This window comes from Musa acuminata, chromosome BXJ1-10 (genome assembly GCF_036884655.1).
Source record: "Musa acuminata AAA Group cultivar baxijiao chromosome BXJ1-10, Cavendish_Baxijiao_AAA, whole genome shotgun sequence".
Taxonomy (NCBI): domain Eukaryota; kingdom Viridiplantae; phylum Streptophyta; class Magnoliopsida; order Zingiberales; family Musaceae; genus Musa; species Musa acuminata.
In genome coordinates this window covers 33,358,505-33,378,240 of record NC_088336.1, presented here as the reverse complement: position 1 = coordinate 33,378,240, position 19,736 = coordinate 33,358,505, and the positions used below count along the sequence as shown (strand labels likewise).

Here is a 19,736-nt window from a genome sequence, read left to right as displayed (position 1 = left end):
CGTAGTAGACATAAGAATATAGTTGAGTTGGATCGAAGAAAAATTCTATAAAACTATCGTTAGATCCCTAATATTTTAGGGATTTGAATGAATATATATATATATATATATATATATATATATATATATATATATATATATATATATATATATATATATATAAGGGCATAAAATTGAAAGAGGGCGAAAACACTGTCCTTTCTGACGTGGCCTCACACAACCAAATCGGGGGTGGGGACCGCTGTGGATGGGGTCGAACCCAAGCGAATACCAGTTCTGGTGGCTGTCATATCTGACTTCCTATCACCCTCCAATCGTTCCCCTCGACCTCCGCCGCCACCGCTCCGCTGCACGGACCCTCCCGTCGCTCAAGTACGCCGCAGGCTCGACAGCGGCTCCTCGGTTCGTGCCCTATCGCCTGCGTCGACCATCGACGCCACCGATTTCTCTGTTCTTTCTGAGGAGCACACTCCCTCCGTGACCTCATCCTTCTTGTCCGCCCTCCTTTCGCGAGTTCATTTCCGTTGTCCTCTTTTTCCTTCTTCCTCCCTCTTTCCTCCTTCAAATTTTGCATCCTCTATGATGATTTGTTCTGAAAGTCGCCTTCTTTCTGAATTCCTTTTTCTTCTATATTTTTACTGGCATTGCGTGCTCCATTTCAGTTCTACTTGAATGTGGATGATCGGAGTGGGACATGAGGAAGCTAATTGGGATGGTGAAATCATGTTTGTCCTGTGATTTTTCCCCGTCTATCCACTTTTTCCATTAAAATAACATCGAAACAGAAATGGGATATATTGCACTTCCGTCCACGTTTAATTTTCACCATGTACATGGGAAACCTTTTACCGGAATTGTACTTTAGGCATACGCTGATACTAATTTCCCAAACTTGATGTCCTTTTCAAAAGCATCTAGTGTACCATCTAGTCTCAAGAGACGACATTTAGTGTTTGGCATCCATATTCTTCCAAGATTTCTTTTTTAGTTGACATTTTCCCTCTCGATCAGTGGGAACCTGATTCTTCTTATATTTGTTGTAACCATCCTATTTATCAGGGAAAAGAAGAGTAAAACACGAAACAATAAACTTGAATATGAGCTCCACGATAGGTGGATCGGTATCCGTGGAATTTGGATGCCTTCGGAAGGTCAGTACTCCTCTCTTGAGTTTTAAGAGAAAAATTGTACACGTACTACTTCTATGAGTATTAAGAAAGAAAATATTATTGGATGCTTAAACTTCCACTTTTGATGTTAGTATGAGGTGAGGAGATTGAGCACAAGGCAGGGGAGTGGTCGCATGTTGTCCATCAGAGCATCTGTGGTTTCATCTCCTGATACCTTGGAACTTTCAAAGGCAAATGCAAAACAAGCAGAGAAGATGGTCCGTGTTGGAGTCTTGGGGGCCAGTGGATATACTGGGGCTGAGGTATAATTTTTTCCTTGCCGTTTGTGCTAGCTCTCTAACCCATGAGACCTCTTTTTTTATGTTATAAATTGATGGGCATTATTTTTTTTTCCAGTTTATAATGGTTTCCCCTAACCCATGCTGAGTTGGTGCTAAATTCTATTGATGGGAAAAATATATTCGATTAGGTTTTAGCTTTAACTTTTTTCCATGAATTAATTGTTCTCAGGTAAATGCAAGTAGATTAAGCTTATGTCAGAGTCCTAAAAATGGTATTAGTTGTTACATGCCTTTGATGTCCTGGAGTTACTCTCGGGAGAAGGCTTAAGGTGCATATAGTTATTCCTTAGTTTAATAAAATATAGGCAAGAAATATTATTGTTTGTCATGACCCTTGTAAAGAACACAAAATTAAGGTGTAAGAAATGACCAAATCCTGTTTTCCATCATTTTTCACATTTCTTTTCTTTCTACCTCCCTCATTGTTTGTATATGTCCTGTCCAGTTTACTAATAACAGTGGAAAGCTATATAAAAATTCTCTCTATACATATATATATATATATATATATATAACTCTTTGTAGATTATTTGAACTAAAATCTGAACTATCCTAAATATCTAGACGTTTATTAGTGTTTATCCTACTGAAGGAAAGCGACCTACAGAAGTCTTCTCACTTGGAATCCGGCTCACTATCGTTTTCTGAAAATAGATGCGTTCATCACAATAGGGAAAGGAAAGAACCACACTATTCTCCAGCTATGGGTGGAATGGTTGTAATCTCTTGTGCTCTGGAAGATGGAGCCTTTTCTCCAGAAATCTATCCATTCTTGTTGATCACAAATTTCTCTTCTAAGTTGAGGACAGGGGACTAGAGCTTCCATAGAATCAGTGACTAAAGCCTCTGCCCAATCATTTTTTATTCTCACTGGATCTACTATAATAGTCACATAACTGAGATCCCCTTTTTGTTTTTATGAACTTGTTTGATAATTATTGGTGTACTGTATGGCTGATGTTTAGGAACATACGTTATGGCTGAAAATAAACACAATTGTGAAATTTGATTATCATGTAGATAGTTTTTGGCCAAGTACCCTCATAGAGTATTGTTCCCAATGTGAAGGTTGTTTTATGGATCTTGATTGTCCACTTTCATCTCATATAAGAAAGAGTACGAGTATTCTGAGAAAAAGTAATGAATAATAGATTCAATTTCGAGGCTAATTACAGGACTATTAAGTATGTTTTGTTGGTGCAGATAACTTCATTGGATCGTTGCCTCATCTGATATTTGAATATTCTTTCAACTTCAACAGTTTGATTGATGAAAATTAGTGCTGAATATTAGAGCTCTTACTTGCTTACTGTTCACATCATTGGTCCATACTTTTGAAAAAATTAAGTGTTATGTCAGTGCACCTGGATTATTTGCCTAACATATTTTATGTATGGTCAGTTTCAACTAGTTTTCATATTTTTGACACTATTAGCAGTTGAAACAGAGTTTTCTAAGTGACTTCTTCGAGTGTTTTAAGTAAATTATTGCCTTTGACTTGCTCATGTACAATATTGGCAATGTTATGACATGGGTGACTGCTTTCTATAAATTTCTTTTATGCTCCTGTTCTCATGGTATGCTGTTCAAATTGTTGAGCAGATTGTCCGGCTCCTAGCAAACCATCCACATTTTGGTATCACACTAATGACTGCTGATAGAAAAGCAGGCCAATCAATTGGATCCGTATTTCCTCACTTGATCACGCAGGTATGTCTGCAAAGTCATTCTTCCTCTCTATGATCAGATTCCTAGAAAAAGATCCTACTTAACAATTGCCTGATCCTAGTATTAGTATTTAAATTCTATATTGACAATAGGTTTGGTCATGTTGGTTGGTGACAGTAATGTGGATATTGGAATCTGATTAGACAGGGTTAATATGTTCCCTCTTCCAGTTTTTATGCAAGCTTTAGTCAACAATTTAATAACTTTTCAGATGTTATATTTTGAAGGACCTTAATTACTAGACTGATTTGCACATTAGAGTGTCTTTTCTTTGTGAGTCTCTTCTAATCTAATGGTAAACCTACTGTTAGGAAGAAGACTCAAGATTATCATCTTCTTTTCTGTTATTGCAGGACTTGCCTAATATGGTAGCAGTTAAAGATGCTGATTTTTCCAATGTGGATGCTGTATTTTGTTGTTTGCCGCATGGAACAACACAGGTTCTTGTGTATTGACCTTGAATTTTATAAAGATAGTTAAATTGATTTTTCCCAAGCAATTGGTATAGGCACTAGAGCTAATAAAGTGGAATGGCCACCATCATCACGACCATGAGTTGCACGTCTTTTCTTTGGTTTCTTTTGGAGGGGATCTAATAACTCATTACTCCGTTTGTCTACTATAAATTCTGATTTTTTTTCTTGTTAATATCATCTGACTCTTGCTGCATTCTTATCGCAGGAAATTATTAAAGGCCTCCCCAAGAGTCTTAAGATTGTTGATCTCTCTGCGGTATGCTTTGGCACACTACTGCAATTATCATGGATTTTTCATATGTGGGCAAGGAACTTTGATTTTCTCAAGTGATAATTCAGCATAGTAACTGGTAGAAACCCTTTACAGGATTTTCGGTTGCGTGACATCAATGAATATGAAGAATGGTATGGTCTGCCTCATAAAGCACCTGAGTTGCAGGTAATAAATATCACTGTTACCTTTTAATTTTAGTGTGGGTCATATGGTACCACCTTGATAAAATCTGATTAGTTTTGGTACTAATTATTTGCACATTTGCAAATCCTGATGGAAGTTAGTGCTACCTCGCATTCATCCTTAACCATTGTTCTTATCAGGCAAAATTGATGACTATGTGATATCATCTGTGTTATGTTACATCTAATTTTCATCTTTTATTACATTTACTTCACTTTTTCTTTGACAATCTCTTCTTGTGTGCATGTTTCTCTTGTTTTTTTCCCCAACCATAAAGATCAGTTGCTAGTGCCAAAACCACAAGCCATTTTCCAATTTCTATGGTTTGACTTCATGGATTCTTTTTCGCCAATGAGCTTTGTTGAGAGTGATCTCACTTGAGAAATTAAGGACCATATATCCAAGGTTCACATAATGAAGATTAATTTTGGACCGACTATGAAAATTTTTGAGACCACTATTTGTTGTATTGGATCAGTTGACCGATGTCTTGGGATGAAAAAATAATAAAAGCAACAAAAAAAGACTCCAAAACCTAGAAATAACAGATGAAAATAATTAGAATCTAGAAACTAATGGGACCTAGCTATAAGCTGCTACAAAATCAGTAACTGTTAAATCATAAGGTATATGATTTCATCCAGAATTTTAGTATACAAAGTTTTAAGCTGTATAAGGCAATACTGTGATATGTGGACTGCCATAGCTGCTCCTTTATTTATATTTTCAGTTGCATTGTCTCAAATGACTTAAAATTTTTTTCCCTAAAATTAATACATGTAGTAAGCCTTGGTACATTGGGAATGTTGCTCCTTTGTGACCTGTAAGATCGAGTCATGAAAATAGTCTTTTTAAATATTTACAGGCAAAATTGTGTACATGACCCACCCCAAACCCCGTATTGGCAGGAGTCTTATGCACTGGTTACGCCCTTGTAGTAATATCATTAGATATTTTTCTAGGTCAATCTATATTTGAACGTTATGTGTAAGTGTTTTTAATATAAATATTAGATATCATTAATTTCAAGGCTGATTCTTCTATGTAAAATTAAATTGGTATTAGTAGATGTTTATTTCATATCTTAAGTCAATTTTCTTTTATTCTCTTGTTGAAGTTTCTAATATAACTCATAAGTTCAATCCACAATAATATTTTCTGTAGCTCTGAAAGTTGACATTTTTCTTATATATGAAAACCCAGTTCCCAAAATATTCTATACATATCTTTTACTAGTACTGGTATTGAAAGATGCTAAAGGATAAACTTTGAAATAGTCTAACTTGTGATTTACTTGAATTGAATGTATTCTTCTTTTGAGTGTTGTTTGTAAACTTTGTATCTCTCTATTGTTTTGTCTACGACGACAACAATAAGCCATAATGTGGCAACTACTTGAGGCTGACTACATGGGTCTTTTTGCCACCATTGAGCTCTCTTTATTGTTTTCTTTCTTCAGCTAAATTCTTATCTTTAAATTCAGGGCAAAAATCGGATACTTCCAGACATATGTAAGAAACGATTTCCTTCTTTTGGTTAATCAACATGCTGGCTGTTGTATAGTGAGTTTAATAGTTATCTTGGTATCATTAACAGTTGCTTGTTACTCTATTCAAGTTGTGTCTAAATTTTACACTAATTTCTTATGTTTGCACTGATATGTTGCTACTGAAATTTCACAGCTGTTAAAGCTTGATAAAGTTACTCTTCCTGAATTCAGAAAGAAGCTGTATATGGGTTGACAGAGGTTTTGAGGGGTGAAATCCAAAATGCACGACTAGTTGCAAATCCTGGTTGTTACCCAACATCCATTCAACTTCCTCTCATTCCATTGATCAAGGTTCAAGCTTTAACATGTCTTCCATTCTATAGTATGTTGCAAAATTAGTCATTTTGACCACCCATGGAGATTAGACTATTTATCCAACTTGGATTTGAATACAATAGTGTCACCATTTAGACTTTACAAGACATACTGTACATGTCATGTGTTTCAAAACATTTTTGTGCAATATGCATGTTTATTTGTTGACTAGATTGCCTTGACTTTCCACTGAAGGTGAAATGTTATGGTAAATATATGATGAATATAAATCTAATAGGATACCTATTAAGGCATCAAAGAAGAAATTAATTTTTGTTGTATACATGTTTGGCCCACTCAACTTTCAAATTGACTACATATTTTACTTTCTATCGATAAGACTAAATAAAATAGATTTAAAAGATGAAGTATTAAATGCTACAATCTATTGTTTTTGTTCCAAAGTTCAAATACTGGAATCTGTAGGAGATCTAGGCATAGATGTCCATGAATATGTTTACTCATTTTTCAGGCTCATCTAATAGAACCGAGGAATATCATTATTGATGCAAAGTCTGGTGTTAGTGGTGCAGGTTTGGACATGTCTTACATCTCTTCTCTATAAATTACTATTGTCACAGGAAAATTATTCTTGCAGACTTCTTTTACCAGCTTCTGACTTCAAATGTTTTGCATATAGGACGTGGAGCTAAGGAGGCTCATCTTTACACTGAAATAGCTGAAGGCCTTCATTCTTATGGGATCACCAAGCACCGACATGGTATTATAGTATGATTAAGATGTTTTCCTTTTCATGTTATTGTATCTTGCTTGTATCACATCAATATTATGTGACTACTCTTTCCTCTTTTCAGTTCCTGAAATCGAACAAGGACTCTCTGATGCTTCAAATTCTAAAATAACTGTTAGCTTCACTCCTCACTTGATGCCTATGGTAAATACCAATCTAAGATTTACAGATACAAGTTGATTTGATATGTTTTTCAGTTGTAGTCCGTTTGAATGGTCTATTGTATGTGGATATGAATATTTCTAGAGCCGTGGGATGCAATCAACCATATATGTTGAAATGGCTCCTGGGGTAAATATCGATGATTTGTATGAACATCTGAACAATACTTATCAGGTATGTTGTGATTGCTGAGTTAGCACTTTTATTTCTGCATATTTCTCTAATCGTTACAAACAATATATTGCACGGATGGCTTCCTGCAATTAATATTCTGCCACTAGTGCAGCAATGGATATCTCATAGTTGCTGAATCTGTAATTTTCCACATCTGAGGTTGTCATATTGAAAAGTACACTTCCATAATGTTATATATGCTTTTTCATGTGTTTCCTGTCCCATTAATAGATAGCAATCTCTTTTGCAGGCTGAAGAATTTGTTAGATTGTTGGAGAAAGGAGTTGTGCCCCACACACGTCATGTCCGAGGTTCAAACTACTGCTTGATAAATGTCTTCCAAGATCGGATTCCTGGGAGAGCGATCATAATCTCGGTTGTATGTGCTCTCTTTTGTTCTTTTGCATGGCTGTTCTTTTGACATCCTTCGCTGGTCATCACTAATACAAATGGCACTGTCATGAGCATTCAAGCGATGCTGTTTTTGATTATGCAGATTGATAACTTAGTAAAAGGAGCTTCCGGGCAAGCCCTGCAGAATCTTAACTTGATGATGGGATTTCCAGAGGACACAGGGCTGCAGTACCAGCCACTGTTTCCTTAGAGTAACTTGCATGCCTGAGGTATAATCCGAGCCCCCCAAAGTTATCTAAATTCTATTTCAAAGGACCTTCTTGTTTGAGCAGTTCATAAGAATCTAACTTGCGCCTGTGAGCTGAACATACAAGTTGATTGAACATGCAGGAGAGAATTGATGCTTCTTATATACTTGGCTGCATGTAACTTTGTAAGTTATTTGCCATGCAACTGGTTGGCAGTTGGCATTGCCTTGCTACATTTAATCATTTTTGTAGTACTTTGGTTCCCTAAGCATGCATCTGATTAGTGATCTAAGACTAGTTCCTATCAGAATTATGCTGAGACTGAAGAGTAAGACTAGTTGTTGATCCAATCATGTTTGCAGATAGTGTGATGTTCAAACTATACAGCATAATTATGGAGATATGAATATGCTATTTGAGTCACTTCAGAGTAATGCCTACTGAGATTTTGGACGTAACCTGCATTGACCAGATTTTATTTGGGGACCAGGCTTTGACCCTAAAGAATATAAACATTTCTCTATATATAGTGAACTTCTTGACTGTGAGAGAGAGGTAAGAGGCATTTCTTGAATTCTCACAAAGTAATACTTAAAATGGTATATTGGACTTGTTTGATTTTTAGAATTTGAATTGATGAATGGTTAGAGCTACTTTGTTGCTATTGCTAGTGTTTGTACAATATCTCATATGTTGTGAGCTTTCCCTTTTAGCTGAAGCTTCATCCAAACCAATGCCTGCTCACATCACAAATGCATTGCATGTTAGTAGTGATGATTAAAAAGCTAGCCTCTCATAGTTTAAATAGCTGTAAAAGAGAGCAAACTACACCTTTGTCTCTCACAAAGAAACTCGAGTACACCAATAACATCAATCATGTTTGGTAGAACTAAAAGAAGATAGGAGGGTACAAAGTCATGGAAACATTGCTTCCTTTTGCAGTCACACCTTCGTGACAGAGACTAACAGCTAATACCAAACACTACTGCTTCAAGAGATCCATCATGCATGCAGACCGGTAGCCTTTCCGCAGAAGAGAGCATTGTGAGGGATGTCATACTCATTCGAGTAGCTCTTCTCAGAGGTCCACACTCTGATGTAGAGTTGCTGCCCCGTGTACTGCCTTGCCCACATTGCAGACCTCAGATTCCACGTTCCCTGGTTATCCAAAGACACCAAGATTGCAGACCAGCCACGGGGGTAAACCTGCACCATCGATACGACGCAGACAAGTATCAGCCACGATGCAGTTGATGGCAGAAGTGGAAGACGAACCATGCAAGCGAGCTTGTCATGCTTACTTGAACCGTATGTCTCGTGATCGCATCGATCAAGTTGTAGCGTTTCCGGAGCTCCGGCGTCCACTTTCCTGAGCCATATCTGCAAAGATCCAAGAACAGATCACTGGTGTGTTTCTTCATTCGCCAAAGATGGAGTGGCTTTTGGATCTCACCCGACGACCCAGAAATCGTGGCCATCGAGATGCCATGTCTGGGTGGTGTTCTCAGCGTTGTGGAAGATGACCTCGATGAAGTCGTGCAGATTGAAGCGGAGGACCGGCGTGCCGGGCACCGCCGGAGCGGCGCTGGGTGGGATGGGAATGGTGTCCCAGGTGAAGACGCCGGTGATGTTGAAGTTGTCCGCCAGCTTCAGCGGCGTGTCGGGCACGACGAAGGAGACGCCATTGACGGCGTACCGCTGCTTCCCGCTGATCACAGCAGCCGAATTGGCCAGATCGATCGACCTCGTTCTTGTTATGTTGCCGTAGTGGTACGAGCCCTGGGGATTCGGCCGCGCTGCGCTCGCCGTCAGGTTCCATCTCCATGAAGCAGAACAGGACACCACCGGTTTAAGGCCAAGGAACGATCATCAAAGAACACTAGCATTGCAGTCATTCTTAGCTTTAGATACCTGAAGGTTCTTGCTTGCAGCATGGACCAATGGAAGCCGGCTGTCCCCGGACCTTCGGGGACAGGGCCAGCGAGGCCGGAGTTGCAGTTGCTGTAATGGAGGACGCCGGTGGCCACGAGGACCTTCCTGGTGAAACGAGTGGAGGCGACGATGTAGTAGTCCCTGGGGACCTGGTCGAGGGTCACCAGCACCGACAAGGATTGGCCTACATGGACGTCGAGGGAGTCGTAGTCGTTCTGAAGCGTGTGGGATCCCTCGACCTCCACGAGCTTCATCTTGTGGCTCTGTATCCGGAAGTTGATGGAGGTCATCAAGCCTACATTGGAAACCCTGAAGAGGTACGTCTTCCCTGAACGATGTCACACCCTTCAGTGGTCGATTCCTACTCGAACGGAGGATTTCATGAAGGAAAGAAGGCTGAGATACCTTGATCTCCAGCGAAACTACTCGTTTTCTCCGCTCCATTGATCAGAAGACCGTCAGGGAATGGCAGAGGGCCTCCTGAATCCAGAGTTTTCTGCAATGCCTGAAACCAATCCGGAGTGAAGAAGAAGTGAGATCTTGATCGACCTTTTTATGGCACACATACCCGGTAAAAGTCTGTAGGTACCTTGTGGCTGGTCCGGTACCAGTCACCGACGAGCAAGCTGAAATCGCCGGCCGGGGGGGCATACGGGACCGGGATGCGTGGCCTCGAGTACACGTTCAAGGCACCGAAGCCACCGGCAGCCCTCTGCAGCCCGGTGGAGGGGAAGTACGTGAAGGTACCGATCTGGTCCTTGGTCTGGAACTTGTAGGTGAAGTTTCCTTTGGGAGGAATGGGGCAGTTGGTTCCCAGAACGCCGTCTTGCCACGAGTTCTTCCTCTGTTTGATTCCGTTCCTGCACATCGCTTCCTCGTCAGAACCCAAATCGCAGACCAAGCGACAGAGGAACAGTGTTGGGGACGAAGCAGAGAGGAAAAGAACGGAAGGTACCACGTCAAGAGCAGAGGCTCGTCGATCTGATTGATGACGTTGATGATGATGTTGTCGTTGGTGACGCAGTCGAGGCGAGGACCGGGAAACTGCCCGTCGATGAGAATACCCTGCACAACCAACATGCACCTCCATGTAAGCTTCTTCTTCCACGAAAGAAGCCCAAACCCTAAACCAGAGCTGCGTTAGTGATCCACCTGCTGCGGAGCTCCGAGAGGGGAGATGAGGCCGTAGGTGACGGTCCAGGTGAAGTAGCGGTAAGGGTCATCTGCTCTGACACCGAGAGCGGCTGCGACCAGGAACGCCAGTGCGCCGCAGAGCAGTGTCATGGTGGAGGAAGGATGAGGAGGGCTCGGCAAAGCCATGGGTGGCGGTGCAGGGCGGGATTTAAGCCGGAAGCAGGTGCAGGCCGGGGTCCACAGCGCCGCCCGCGACGCGTTTGCGCGTTGCTGGGTGATGGAGGAGGCGCCATTAGCCATGCACCCCATGCGTGCATCGTGTCTCCTGGGGACGGGTGAAGTAGAACTGTCATCACCCAGCTCTGCATCTGCTCTCTCTCTCTCTCTCTCTCTCTCTCTCTTCGCTTGTTATCTACTTTATGTTCGTAGGTAGCAGTAGTAGTTCAAGCATTAAAGTATCATGACAGAAGAAGAAGAAGAAGAAGAAGAAGTCATGCTACGTGGGTGAAGCTTTGATCTAAGAGATGGATCTCAAGCACTACAGTGCAATCGCCATAAATAAAAGGAGAAAAAAAATCATTATTATTTCACCAAAGTGCAACTGATATCCAAGCGATTGGTTTGACTTCATGAAGAAGAGTCGAAACCATCAGCCGAGGAAAGATTCATCGCCGCAAGGTCAGCAGCTCACATGCAGACTGCTGGTTGGAACTTGGACTGACTGACTGACTCCAAGAAGCTTCCCGGCAGTCGTTTACCGATGTAGATCCCGATCAATCCATCTACACTCTCGGAACATAAAAATTGCATTGGAAATGGTGGAAATAAAGGACTGAATCCAACCTGCTCGAGTTATCTACTGGCCGGTCATCCATTTTTTTTTTGAGGGGGACAAAAGTGCAGATCTCGATTCATCCTCCTGCCGTTCTCTGGAAGCAAAAAGATGAGATTGTGACGGCATACAGCTCTCTCATGGCAGCAGCAGAGTGCTCAGTTGAGAGATCCGATATGTGATCGTGGGATCCAATACATAGAGGCACTCGTAGCCCCTAACAATAATCAACGACGAAGTGCCTTGTGCCGCATGATCCGGTTGGAGCCCATTGGCATGCATTCTGTAGAGTTGAATTCACACAAAAAGGCTCGTTATTTTGAGGTTTGACCAAAGTGCTGTCTCCTTTTACTTTTCTTTTGGTTTCTCAGGGCATCTTAAGAGTTAGGAGAATCCCCATTAATGAATTCTGGTTGAGGGATGGATGACGATGATGGAATCCGCAGGAGTTAGAGAGGATCCATCTGAGCCTACCTCAGAACCTTTCAAATGAAGAACTTTTGGAGATCTGTCGAGTGGATCGATCCTTCCTTCTTTTTCTTTCTATTTTTCCTACTTTTGATAATTAAGTTCATAATCTCCTTTCCTGCACTCTCTCCTTTGCTTCGTTATGGGGGGTCTGTAGCTAATCACTGGAGTCACTACAAATTCGTTTCCTCTAAATTTGGGGGTTTGCAATTCTTGACTGATAATTTTGTTTTGCTATGGCATAATCATGGAAAAAAATAAAATCAAATAGTAATATTATAGCTCAATCCATCTTAGGTATTAATAAGTACTAAATCAGTTTTGAGATGAATTTTGTTTTGGAGCCAACCGAGATCACGTTTGTGTTAGTTCAATCTCAACCAATGGCTTGTCCGATCGATTTTGAGATTGTCGAATCCTGTAAAACTATATTGGAAGTATTCTCAATAAATATTCCTATGATGTTTAAGTTAGTCTAGGGTTATGAGGATTTGGATGAAGAATCAAAGTAGTATTTCAAATTATTCGAGAAACACACCGAGGGAGTTGGTTCTTTTACAATAGGCTCTTAGGACTATTACTCCCATGAACGATATCGGTTATGGTGAGTAATTGTGTGTTTTTCTTGGGTTCGATCATGATCTTAATGTGTTGAATATGGATTGCGATAATAGTCCCATCAGCTCGGTCGCATGATGCTAATATGTCATCCCTAAGGTATTGGACATTCGTTAGCGATGTGACCCTGACGTGTCGGATGAGTGTTGGGGATGTGATGCTGAAACGTCAATCATGTGGCACTAAGGTGTTAGCCACATGGTGTTGAAGTGATAGCCATGTCTTGATTCCTATATCGATTGCCCCCTCTTACTTCTCGACTTGCCAAGTGCAATGAGATCTAGTCGAGAAGTGACTTTAGATTAACCTATCGACTCTAAAGCAAGTTATACAAGTTGTCAAGAGATGCACATTTACACATTATCGGCCAATCTAACTACGTTTTGTCGAAGTGAGCTTTTGGTCGATTTGGCTGTGCATCATTGAAGTATTGCTTTTGGCCAACTCTTAACTCTAGTTGTGCGTTGTCGAAGTGCACTTTTGGTTGACTTGACTGCATGCAGTTCTGGAATAGTCGGCTTGAAATCGTTCCAAGGATCAGTTTGACCTCGAGCCATCATGTCGCTTTGTCGTTTCAGATCTTGAAAAGTTGGTCTCACTTGCACGCACATATCATTTTTGTCCCAAACTCTAATGGGCACATTGTTTTAATGATTCGTCGGATTTGGTTCTTGAAATTTCATAATAATGGTCTCATGTCGTACACCCACATCGCCTTTCTTAAGATGTCCACATGAGGATTTATTGAATTATTAATGATTCAAAAAATCTAGTAGTGTCGCAACATCGCCTGTCAGTCAAACTATCAGATGACAAGTCGATTAACTAGTAGAACTATAAATAGTGGACCCCTTTCATTCGCTTCGTTCATGCTTTCAAAGCACTACAGAGGATTTGGATGATTTATAGCATTCAGATACCAAATAACTTTCAGTCTCTTTAGCCCTCAGCTTTAACTCAAGGTCTAGATGTCTTCCTCTTCTAGGTTTGACCCCTTCTCACATGTGTGAAGTTCTAACATGTCATTGATTTCATCACCACTATTGATATCGATAAGAGAAACTTCTCCCTCAAAAGCTAGCCACTCGTGCAATTAAGTCTCATAGGGTGTGTTGAGATATTTCAATTTGACTCTCAGATCTTAGATCATAGGAAAGCCTTTACTTATAATAGGGGCAAATGAATAATCTTATAATTATATCCAATGTGTTATAAAATAAATTAAATATGTGGATAAATGTTCAAAATAACTTTAAACCACGCTCAAAATATTTCACAGTAAGATCTGTCTACAAAAGTGGATAAATCTCATATGAGACAGTTAAATCACATAATTCATGGATAGAACTTGCCCTGTTCATTGTCTTTCTTCTTCTTCTTCTTCTTCGGCGATGTCCACCTACGATTGCTCAAATCAATTGTGTTCTTCGTTGGAGATACACAGATCAAATGAAGGAGGAAATGAACATTTGGTTATGGGTTGATGAACTCAAATCATTCGGTAAAAGAGTAGGAAAGGAGTCAATTTCGGTCCTCATGGAATTCGACAGGATGGTTGTGGAGCATCAATCCAACTCTTCACCTAATAACACCATTCATTCATTACATGTCAGCTTAACCTTGTGATCGTGCCTCGGCTTAACATCATCAGGTGTCAGACTGACATTGTAAATACTCCAACAAAAATTCATTTAGAATCTCAACTATAGTGATCTTTAGCTATAGAACTATGTATTTTCTAATAATTCATCCATCCATCTAAATATTATGCACATCTAAACTAGCAAAATAACAATAATATTAAGATACAGAAATATAAATAATATTTGTGAATGTTGGGATAAAAAAAAAAATTTGTATATGAACAAATATAGGCAGTAGTAACACAGTGAAATTAACCAAAAATCATAATCAAATAGGATACCAACATTTACGTAAGGAAATCCCTCTAACAAATATATAAATCTCATAGTTTCTTATTCAAAATTCAAATAATAATCACAAGAGAATAACCGGGATACAAAGATTACGTGTTACTGTACATAATATTTAAAATCTCCTCAAGTGATTATAGTAAGAATTCATTGTAAACCTAATCTAACTTGAAATGATAACATTGTTTGAATGATCGAGAACAATCTCTACATTATCCTTGTTTCTTCCATTTTCTTCTTCTTTTATTTTCTTCTTTTTTTTTTCTGAAATATGTTGTTTTAGTTTTTTAGTCCTATATGCAGTCATCACTAGCCTCCTTTTTAGATCTAGGTTAAGAAAAAATAAAAATAGATTATGATTAAAGTAGACTGTGGGTTATTAATGCTGTTGAACTAATGGGCCATGTACCTGAAAAGAGGTAGAACTAACTATCCACAGCCCTTTAAATACAGAGAGATGTTGAAATCATAAAGTTAATCCTTATAACAAGCCACATATATAAACAGCCCATATGTTCATAGAGATGGAGCAGCAACAAGACTCCCATGCATTCTCATCATGGATATATTTGAGCACCATTGGTAAAACATAGGATCTGAAATTCCAGGTTGTTTCAGCACTACAACGGAGCTGAGTTTTGACAACAATGTATATATAGCATGCTAACACAAGACAAAATTGCTGCAAATAAAGTTCTTGTCAGTTATTATTATGTGCAGCAAAACCTCCAGGGATTTATAAACCAGTGGTTTTCTTCAATGTTATCATCATTAAAATTGCATGTTATTTAAGATTTATAAACCAGTGTGGTACCATGTTGTTCTTCATGGAGGAAAACCATTGCAAAACAGTCTGCATTGACAATTCTTTTTTATTTGAAGTAATCCAAGGGAATCAGAATGGGGACAATCTCCAACAATAAGGTACTTTTTCTTGAGTTGTGTCTTTTATTTGAATGGTTCTGCAGCCATGTGCCTTTGATTTGGGCAAAGTACTGATCAATGTCCTTTCCTTGACTTATGACAGGCTTATATTGTTGTTAATTTTGACTGCCAACCAAGGCTTGAATTGGTGTCAATCATCAAACATTAATTTGTTTTCCTTGTCTCCAAATGTTTCTGCTTGGGTTTGAAATTAAAAAGGTGGATGGATTATGACCCTTGCATCTATATTAATTATATTGTTGAGTGGAACTCTTATTCTCAGACCTAGAGGATATCTCTTTTTTTTGTTGTTGAAATTCTTTGTACTTGTTCCAAAATTTGATGTTTACCAATATTTATCTTTACTGAAATGCAAGACATTGTTGGTATAAATTATAAGCTTCCTTCAAAATAGCTTCTTTTTGTTTTATGGTACAAAAAATTTGGCTGAAAATTCAGAGAACCAGTTTGATGAACATTTTGTACTTGCTATCCAACAAGAACAAACAAACACAGCTTGAGAAAGCAGAAACAATCAGAGATGGTTGATTCTTGATCTTTAAAGACAGCTTATCTAACAAGATGAATGCTTAGGCTGAGTGGAGCAGAGGAAGATTCTGCAGACCACAATGGCAAAAGATAAAGTGATGGTTGGGTGGATAAAGTTGAGATCAGGGCATGTCCTCAGGCCATTGATGGCATCTGCCTGCTCCAAAAGCCAAAGAGTACTTCAAAATTACACAGTGAAAGCCATACAGGAGATCCATTATTGAACAGTATTATGAAAGACCAAAGTTCAACATTCATATAGCCTAATAAAAGGGGTTTGAACAGTATTTTGTAGTAATTGCTTTTCATAAATAATAATATTCCACTCTCTTTTGATTTCAGAGTATCAGTCTTTGGTTCCATACAAAAAGTTTGGGTAGGAAATTGTTGACTTGACAAAGATATTAAGCTTTCAGCCTCATCAAGTGCTTCTGCAGTAAAGATTGGAGCCAGAAACATCACGGAATTTTCTCATTTGCTTTGTTTGAATTCTAATATATGGGTTTTTTTCTCACAAAAAGAGAAAGAAATTTATAATTTGATGAATGAAACAAGAGCAATTAGTAGACTTCATCTGTCTATCTATTTATATGCATTTCAGTGAGTGTTGCTACCATTGTGTGAAGCAGTGGTTGATGGACAAAGACACTGAAGAAGTCTCCCAACATAATTTGTAATGAAGAGAATATTTGTTCCTCTCAAAAAGGTCTTTAAAATGTTCAAGGTTTAGTTTATCATCTCTCACTATGCATGAAGATTTGTCTGGCTATTTTACAAGCATTTAGTTGACAATGTCATCAGTGTATATTTCTACAACAAAACTGGGTTTGTGCAACTGTTGTTTTCTTATGGTGCAGTAGGTAGGTAACTGATGAAAATGTTTTGGCACTCAGTAGTGTGCAGTATTGAAACTTTTGCTGTACCCACTTGAAAGGACTAACATAAAGTTAAAGGTGTTTGTACTGTAGAGAGATGAATCTGGGAAAGCAAAATAGTGGCATTAGCTAAATAAACCTACACAATGTTTTTGAGGGTCAAACAATGAACATTTGAGATAAATGGGAGAGATCACCAGATGATCAAAATGCATCAAGCTATCTATAGGTATAGATTATCCTCATAGGCTCATGGGAATTGGCAAATCAACATGGAAGTGCAGTGTGTGAGATTGATTGCCTTGGGGGTCTTCTTCTTTCTCTCAATATAAGAAAGAGAGAAGATGTCTTGTTTCTATTAGAGAAAATGTTATAATCTCATTTATTAGAGAAAACTTTTTTTTATATATTTATCAAAATGTATCCCTAGTTTATCAGTATGTTGAAATGTCTATAAACAATTGAAGTATCAATAGGATGAATCAATTCAATCCCCTTGTATTATAAGATTTATAGTTACAGTATTTTTGATGATTATAAACTACAAGCTTATAATAAGTTTATTTAAACATATTACAATCTCTTTTTTTTTTTGAAATTTTATTTAAAAATAATAATCAATTATTTAATCAAAGAATTGATTAAATAATTATATTTTTTTAAAAATTAAATCTAGCTTAGTCAGTAATTTCTTTAATAATAATAATTATTATTATTATTATTATTATTATTTCTAAAAACACCGGAACCCAAAAGTGGTAATCGACGCGGCCGCCACGGGGGCTTACGCGGCGAAACCACACGGTCCATCCCGCCACGTCATTCGCCACCGCCGACCGCACCACGTGCCCCGCGGGCCCTCTCTCTCTCTCTCTCTCTCTCTCTCTCTCGTCGCCTTGCCCGAGGAATCTCGGCGCCTCTTCGCTGCGGTGTCCCGAGAAGCATCTTCTTGTTGACACTCGCGCGAGCGTGAGAAGCTAAAAATTCTCTTTCTCCTCCTCCGCTTCCCTCCCACGGGTTCCCTTATCGTCTCGGATAAGTCTCTTTGTGGATCAAGCTTTCAAGAATCTCCATGGAAACCATTATATTCCTGCAGGGAGGAACCATGTCCCATACAGCAGCAGCAGCAGCAGCAAGTGAAACAACCCATCAAGTCACACTCTCAAACCTCATCCGCCACACAGGAGGACCCCTCGAGTGGTTGGTTCATAAAGCAGCACCCAAAAGGAGTGGCAATTCCCATGTAAATGCATCTCCTCCGTCAATCTCCTGTTTGCGGTCCATTTGTCCTGAGATAATGGTTCCGAGGGACTGACTCATTATTAACCGGAGGAATCCCACACACCCTTGTGGGCACCGAGCTCAGCTTCCTCTTCCCCATGCTTCTTCTGCAGGCAGAAGTGTTTTAGGATTCTGCATCACCTCCATCATCAGATTTCTCATCTAATAATCCATGGGGAAACCATTGGCTCAAACCATGGGCACCTGTTATTCCATCGTTTAGGGTACTGGAAGACAAAAAGTAGAAGCGAGCTTGGTCATTGCGCCACAGGTCAAATTAGCTCGAACTATATCAAGGACGAGTCCAGCTCAGTATAGAATCCAAGAAATCCAAGAAACCTTCCTTTTCCTTGTCTTCTTCCCTTCTTCTCCCTGCATCCACCTCCTGCAAGGAATCTAAAGGCTTTGGTTGGATTCCTTGTGCCTGTGATGCACATCGAGTTGGCTTTTCAGAAAGGGAACAGTCGGTCCTCACGGCATCCCATCTGATGATGTCTTGGATTCCTTCCATGGGGATCTCGAACCTAATCATTGCTCTTCCCAACCATTGCCACAGCACATGACAACAAGGCATGGCAGTGCAGGAGCTACTGCTGCATGATGTTATTGTTTCATGTGATATATATATTAATTAATGATGTTGAAGATGGTGTTTGTCTCATAATTATACGATCATCATGTGGAATAACAAGAAAACAAAAAAGATTACCTGCGGAAGGTCACCTCTAAAGGAATCATCTTTCGCCTTCTTCCATCTTTTCGGCAAACCTTTCCACCCCACCTCCACCTAGAATCCTTATCGCATGCTTCCAAGCCAAGTCCCAATTGATTACCCACTCGAATGACATCACCGAATGTTCATTATTTGAATGATCGTTCATATTCTGTGGTTGCCTTCCCTTCCTATTTTCTTTTCTTTTCTTTTTCTTTTTCTTTTTTGTTTCGGGTTTATAACCCAAGAAAAACCACAAAAATATATTGGAGGAATTCGAATCACACACGTGTCATGACATCGGTGGAAGTGTACGTTTGGGTTGTACGCGGCGACCGCGCTCGGTCGGGAGAAAAAGCGATGCAGGAATCACGGGCTTTTGCGCTTCCTAAAATACCCCCGAGGGATCGCTTTCGAAAACGTGCACTACTTTCTTGCAAGGCGTCGAGCACCGAATCCAGGATTGGGAGGACACAGGGCATCTGATGATTCCACGGTGGTTTTGGTATTGAGAGAGCACGGGGTGGGAGGGAGCGTATGGGATACGGTCCAAGGTGGTGGGTACGACGTCACAGGATTCACGAGCCGTCACAATCACCTGATGTATCCTGACGTGTTTCTCCCTCTCTCTCTCTCTCTCTCTCTCTCGTTAGCCAACCTTATCGTGTTTGGTGGTGTGTGAATTATGCTACGTTGCAATTATTGTGCCGTAAATTGGAGATACTCGGTGTGAAATTTAAACAAATATCTATTTTTAATGATAGATAAAATCTAAAAAAATCATTGCTAAAT

At 39.5% G+C, this 19,736-nt stretch overlaps 2 protein-coding genes across 4 annotated transcripts; one reads left to right on the top strand and one right to left on the bottom strand.

Moving 5' to 3' along the window:
* Positions 1 to 258: 258 nt before the first annotated feature.
* LOC135594611 (probable N-acetyl-gamma-glutamyl-phosphate reductase, chloroplastic) lies at positions 259 to 8,108 on the top strand. 3 transcript variants are annotated; one of them, XM_065084931.1, is made up of 15 exons: positions 680 to 725; positions 1,060 to 1,151; positions 1,262 to 1,432; positions 3,074 to 3,181; positions 3,553 to 3,639; positions 3,881 to 3,931; positions 4,043 to 4,114; positions 5,853 to 5,972; positions 6,469 to 6,529; positions 6,637 to 6,717; positions 6,812 to 6,891; positions 6,994 to 7,083; positions 7,334 to 7,462; positions 7,580 to 7,706; positions 7,828 to 8,108. In XM_065084931.1, exons 1-14 carry the CDS (start codon positions 695 to 697, stop codon positions 7,685 to 7,687), a joined length of 1,281 nt encoding a protein of 426 aa, XP_064941003.1. In that variant the 5' UTR covers positions 680 to 694; the 3' UTR covers positions 7,688 to 7,706; positions 7,828 to 8,108. The 3 variants fall into 3 exon arrangements, with proteins under 3 accessions (XP_064941004.1, XP_064941003.1, XP_064941002.1); XM_065084932.1 differs by lacking the exon at positions 680 to 725 and adding an exon at positions 259 to 402 and having other exon boundaries at positions 7,580 to 8,108; XM_065084930.1 differs by having other exon boundaries at positions 7,580 to 8,108.
* A 428-nt stretch (positions 8,109 to 8,536) lies between these two features.
* LOC135594610 (L-ascorbate oxidase homolog) lies at positions 8,537 to 11,231 on the bottom strand. The gene is made up of 8 exons (XM_065084929.1): positions 10,770 to 11,231; positions 10,573 to 10,682; positions 10,207 to 10,477; positions 10,023 to 10,122; positions 9,597 to 9,945; positions 9,139 to 9,504; positions 8,987 to 9,065; positions 8,537 to 8,891 (listed from the first exon to the last, which is right to left on the bottom strand). The coding sequence occupies exons 1-8, from the start codon at positions 11,058 to 11,060 to the stop codon at positions 8,688 to 8,690; spliced, it is 1,770 nt and encodes a 589-aa protein (XP_064941001.1). The 5' UTR covers positions 11,061 to 11,231; the 3' UTR covers positions 8,537 to 8,687.
* Positions 11,232 to 19,736: the final 8,505 nt, after the last annotated feature.

Coding starts and splice junctions, on each gene's coding strand:
- LOC135594610 (XM_065084929.1), bottom strand. CDS start 11,060: ATGGGGTGCATGGCTAATGGCGCCTCCTCCATCACCCAGCAACGCGCA. Junction 10,683..10,769: donor CTCTCGGAGCTCCGCAGCAG/GTGGATCACTAA, acceptor TTGGTTGTGCAG/GGTATTCTCATCGACGGGCA. Junction 9,066..9,138: donor CACGATTTCTGGGTCGTCGG/GTGAGATCCAAA, acceptor GGATCTTTGCAG/ATATGGCTCAGGAAAGTGGA.
- LOC135594611 (XM_065084931.1), top strand. CDS start 695: ATGAGGAAGCTAATTGGGATGGTGAAATCAT. Junction 6,892..6,993: donor CTCCTCACTTGATGCCTATG/GTAAATACCAAT, acceptor GAATATTTCTAG/AGCCGTGGGATGCAATCAAC. Junction 7,084..7,333: donor ATCTGAACAATACTTATCAG/GTATGTTGTGAT, acceptor TCTCTTTTGCAG/GCTGAAGAATTTGTTAGATT.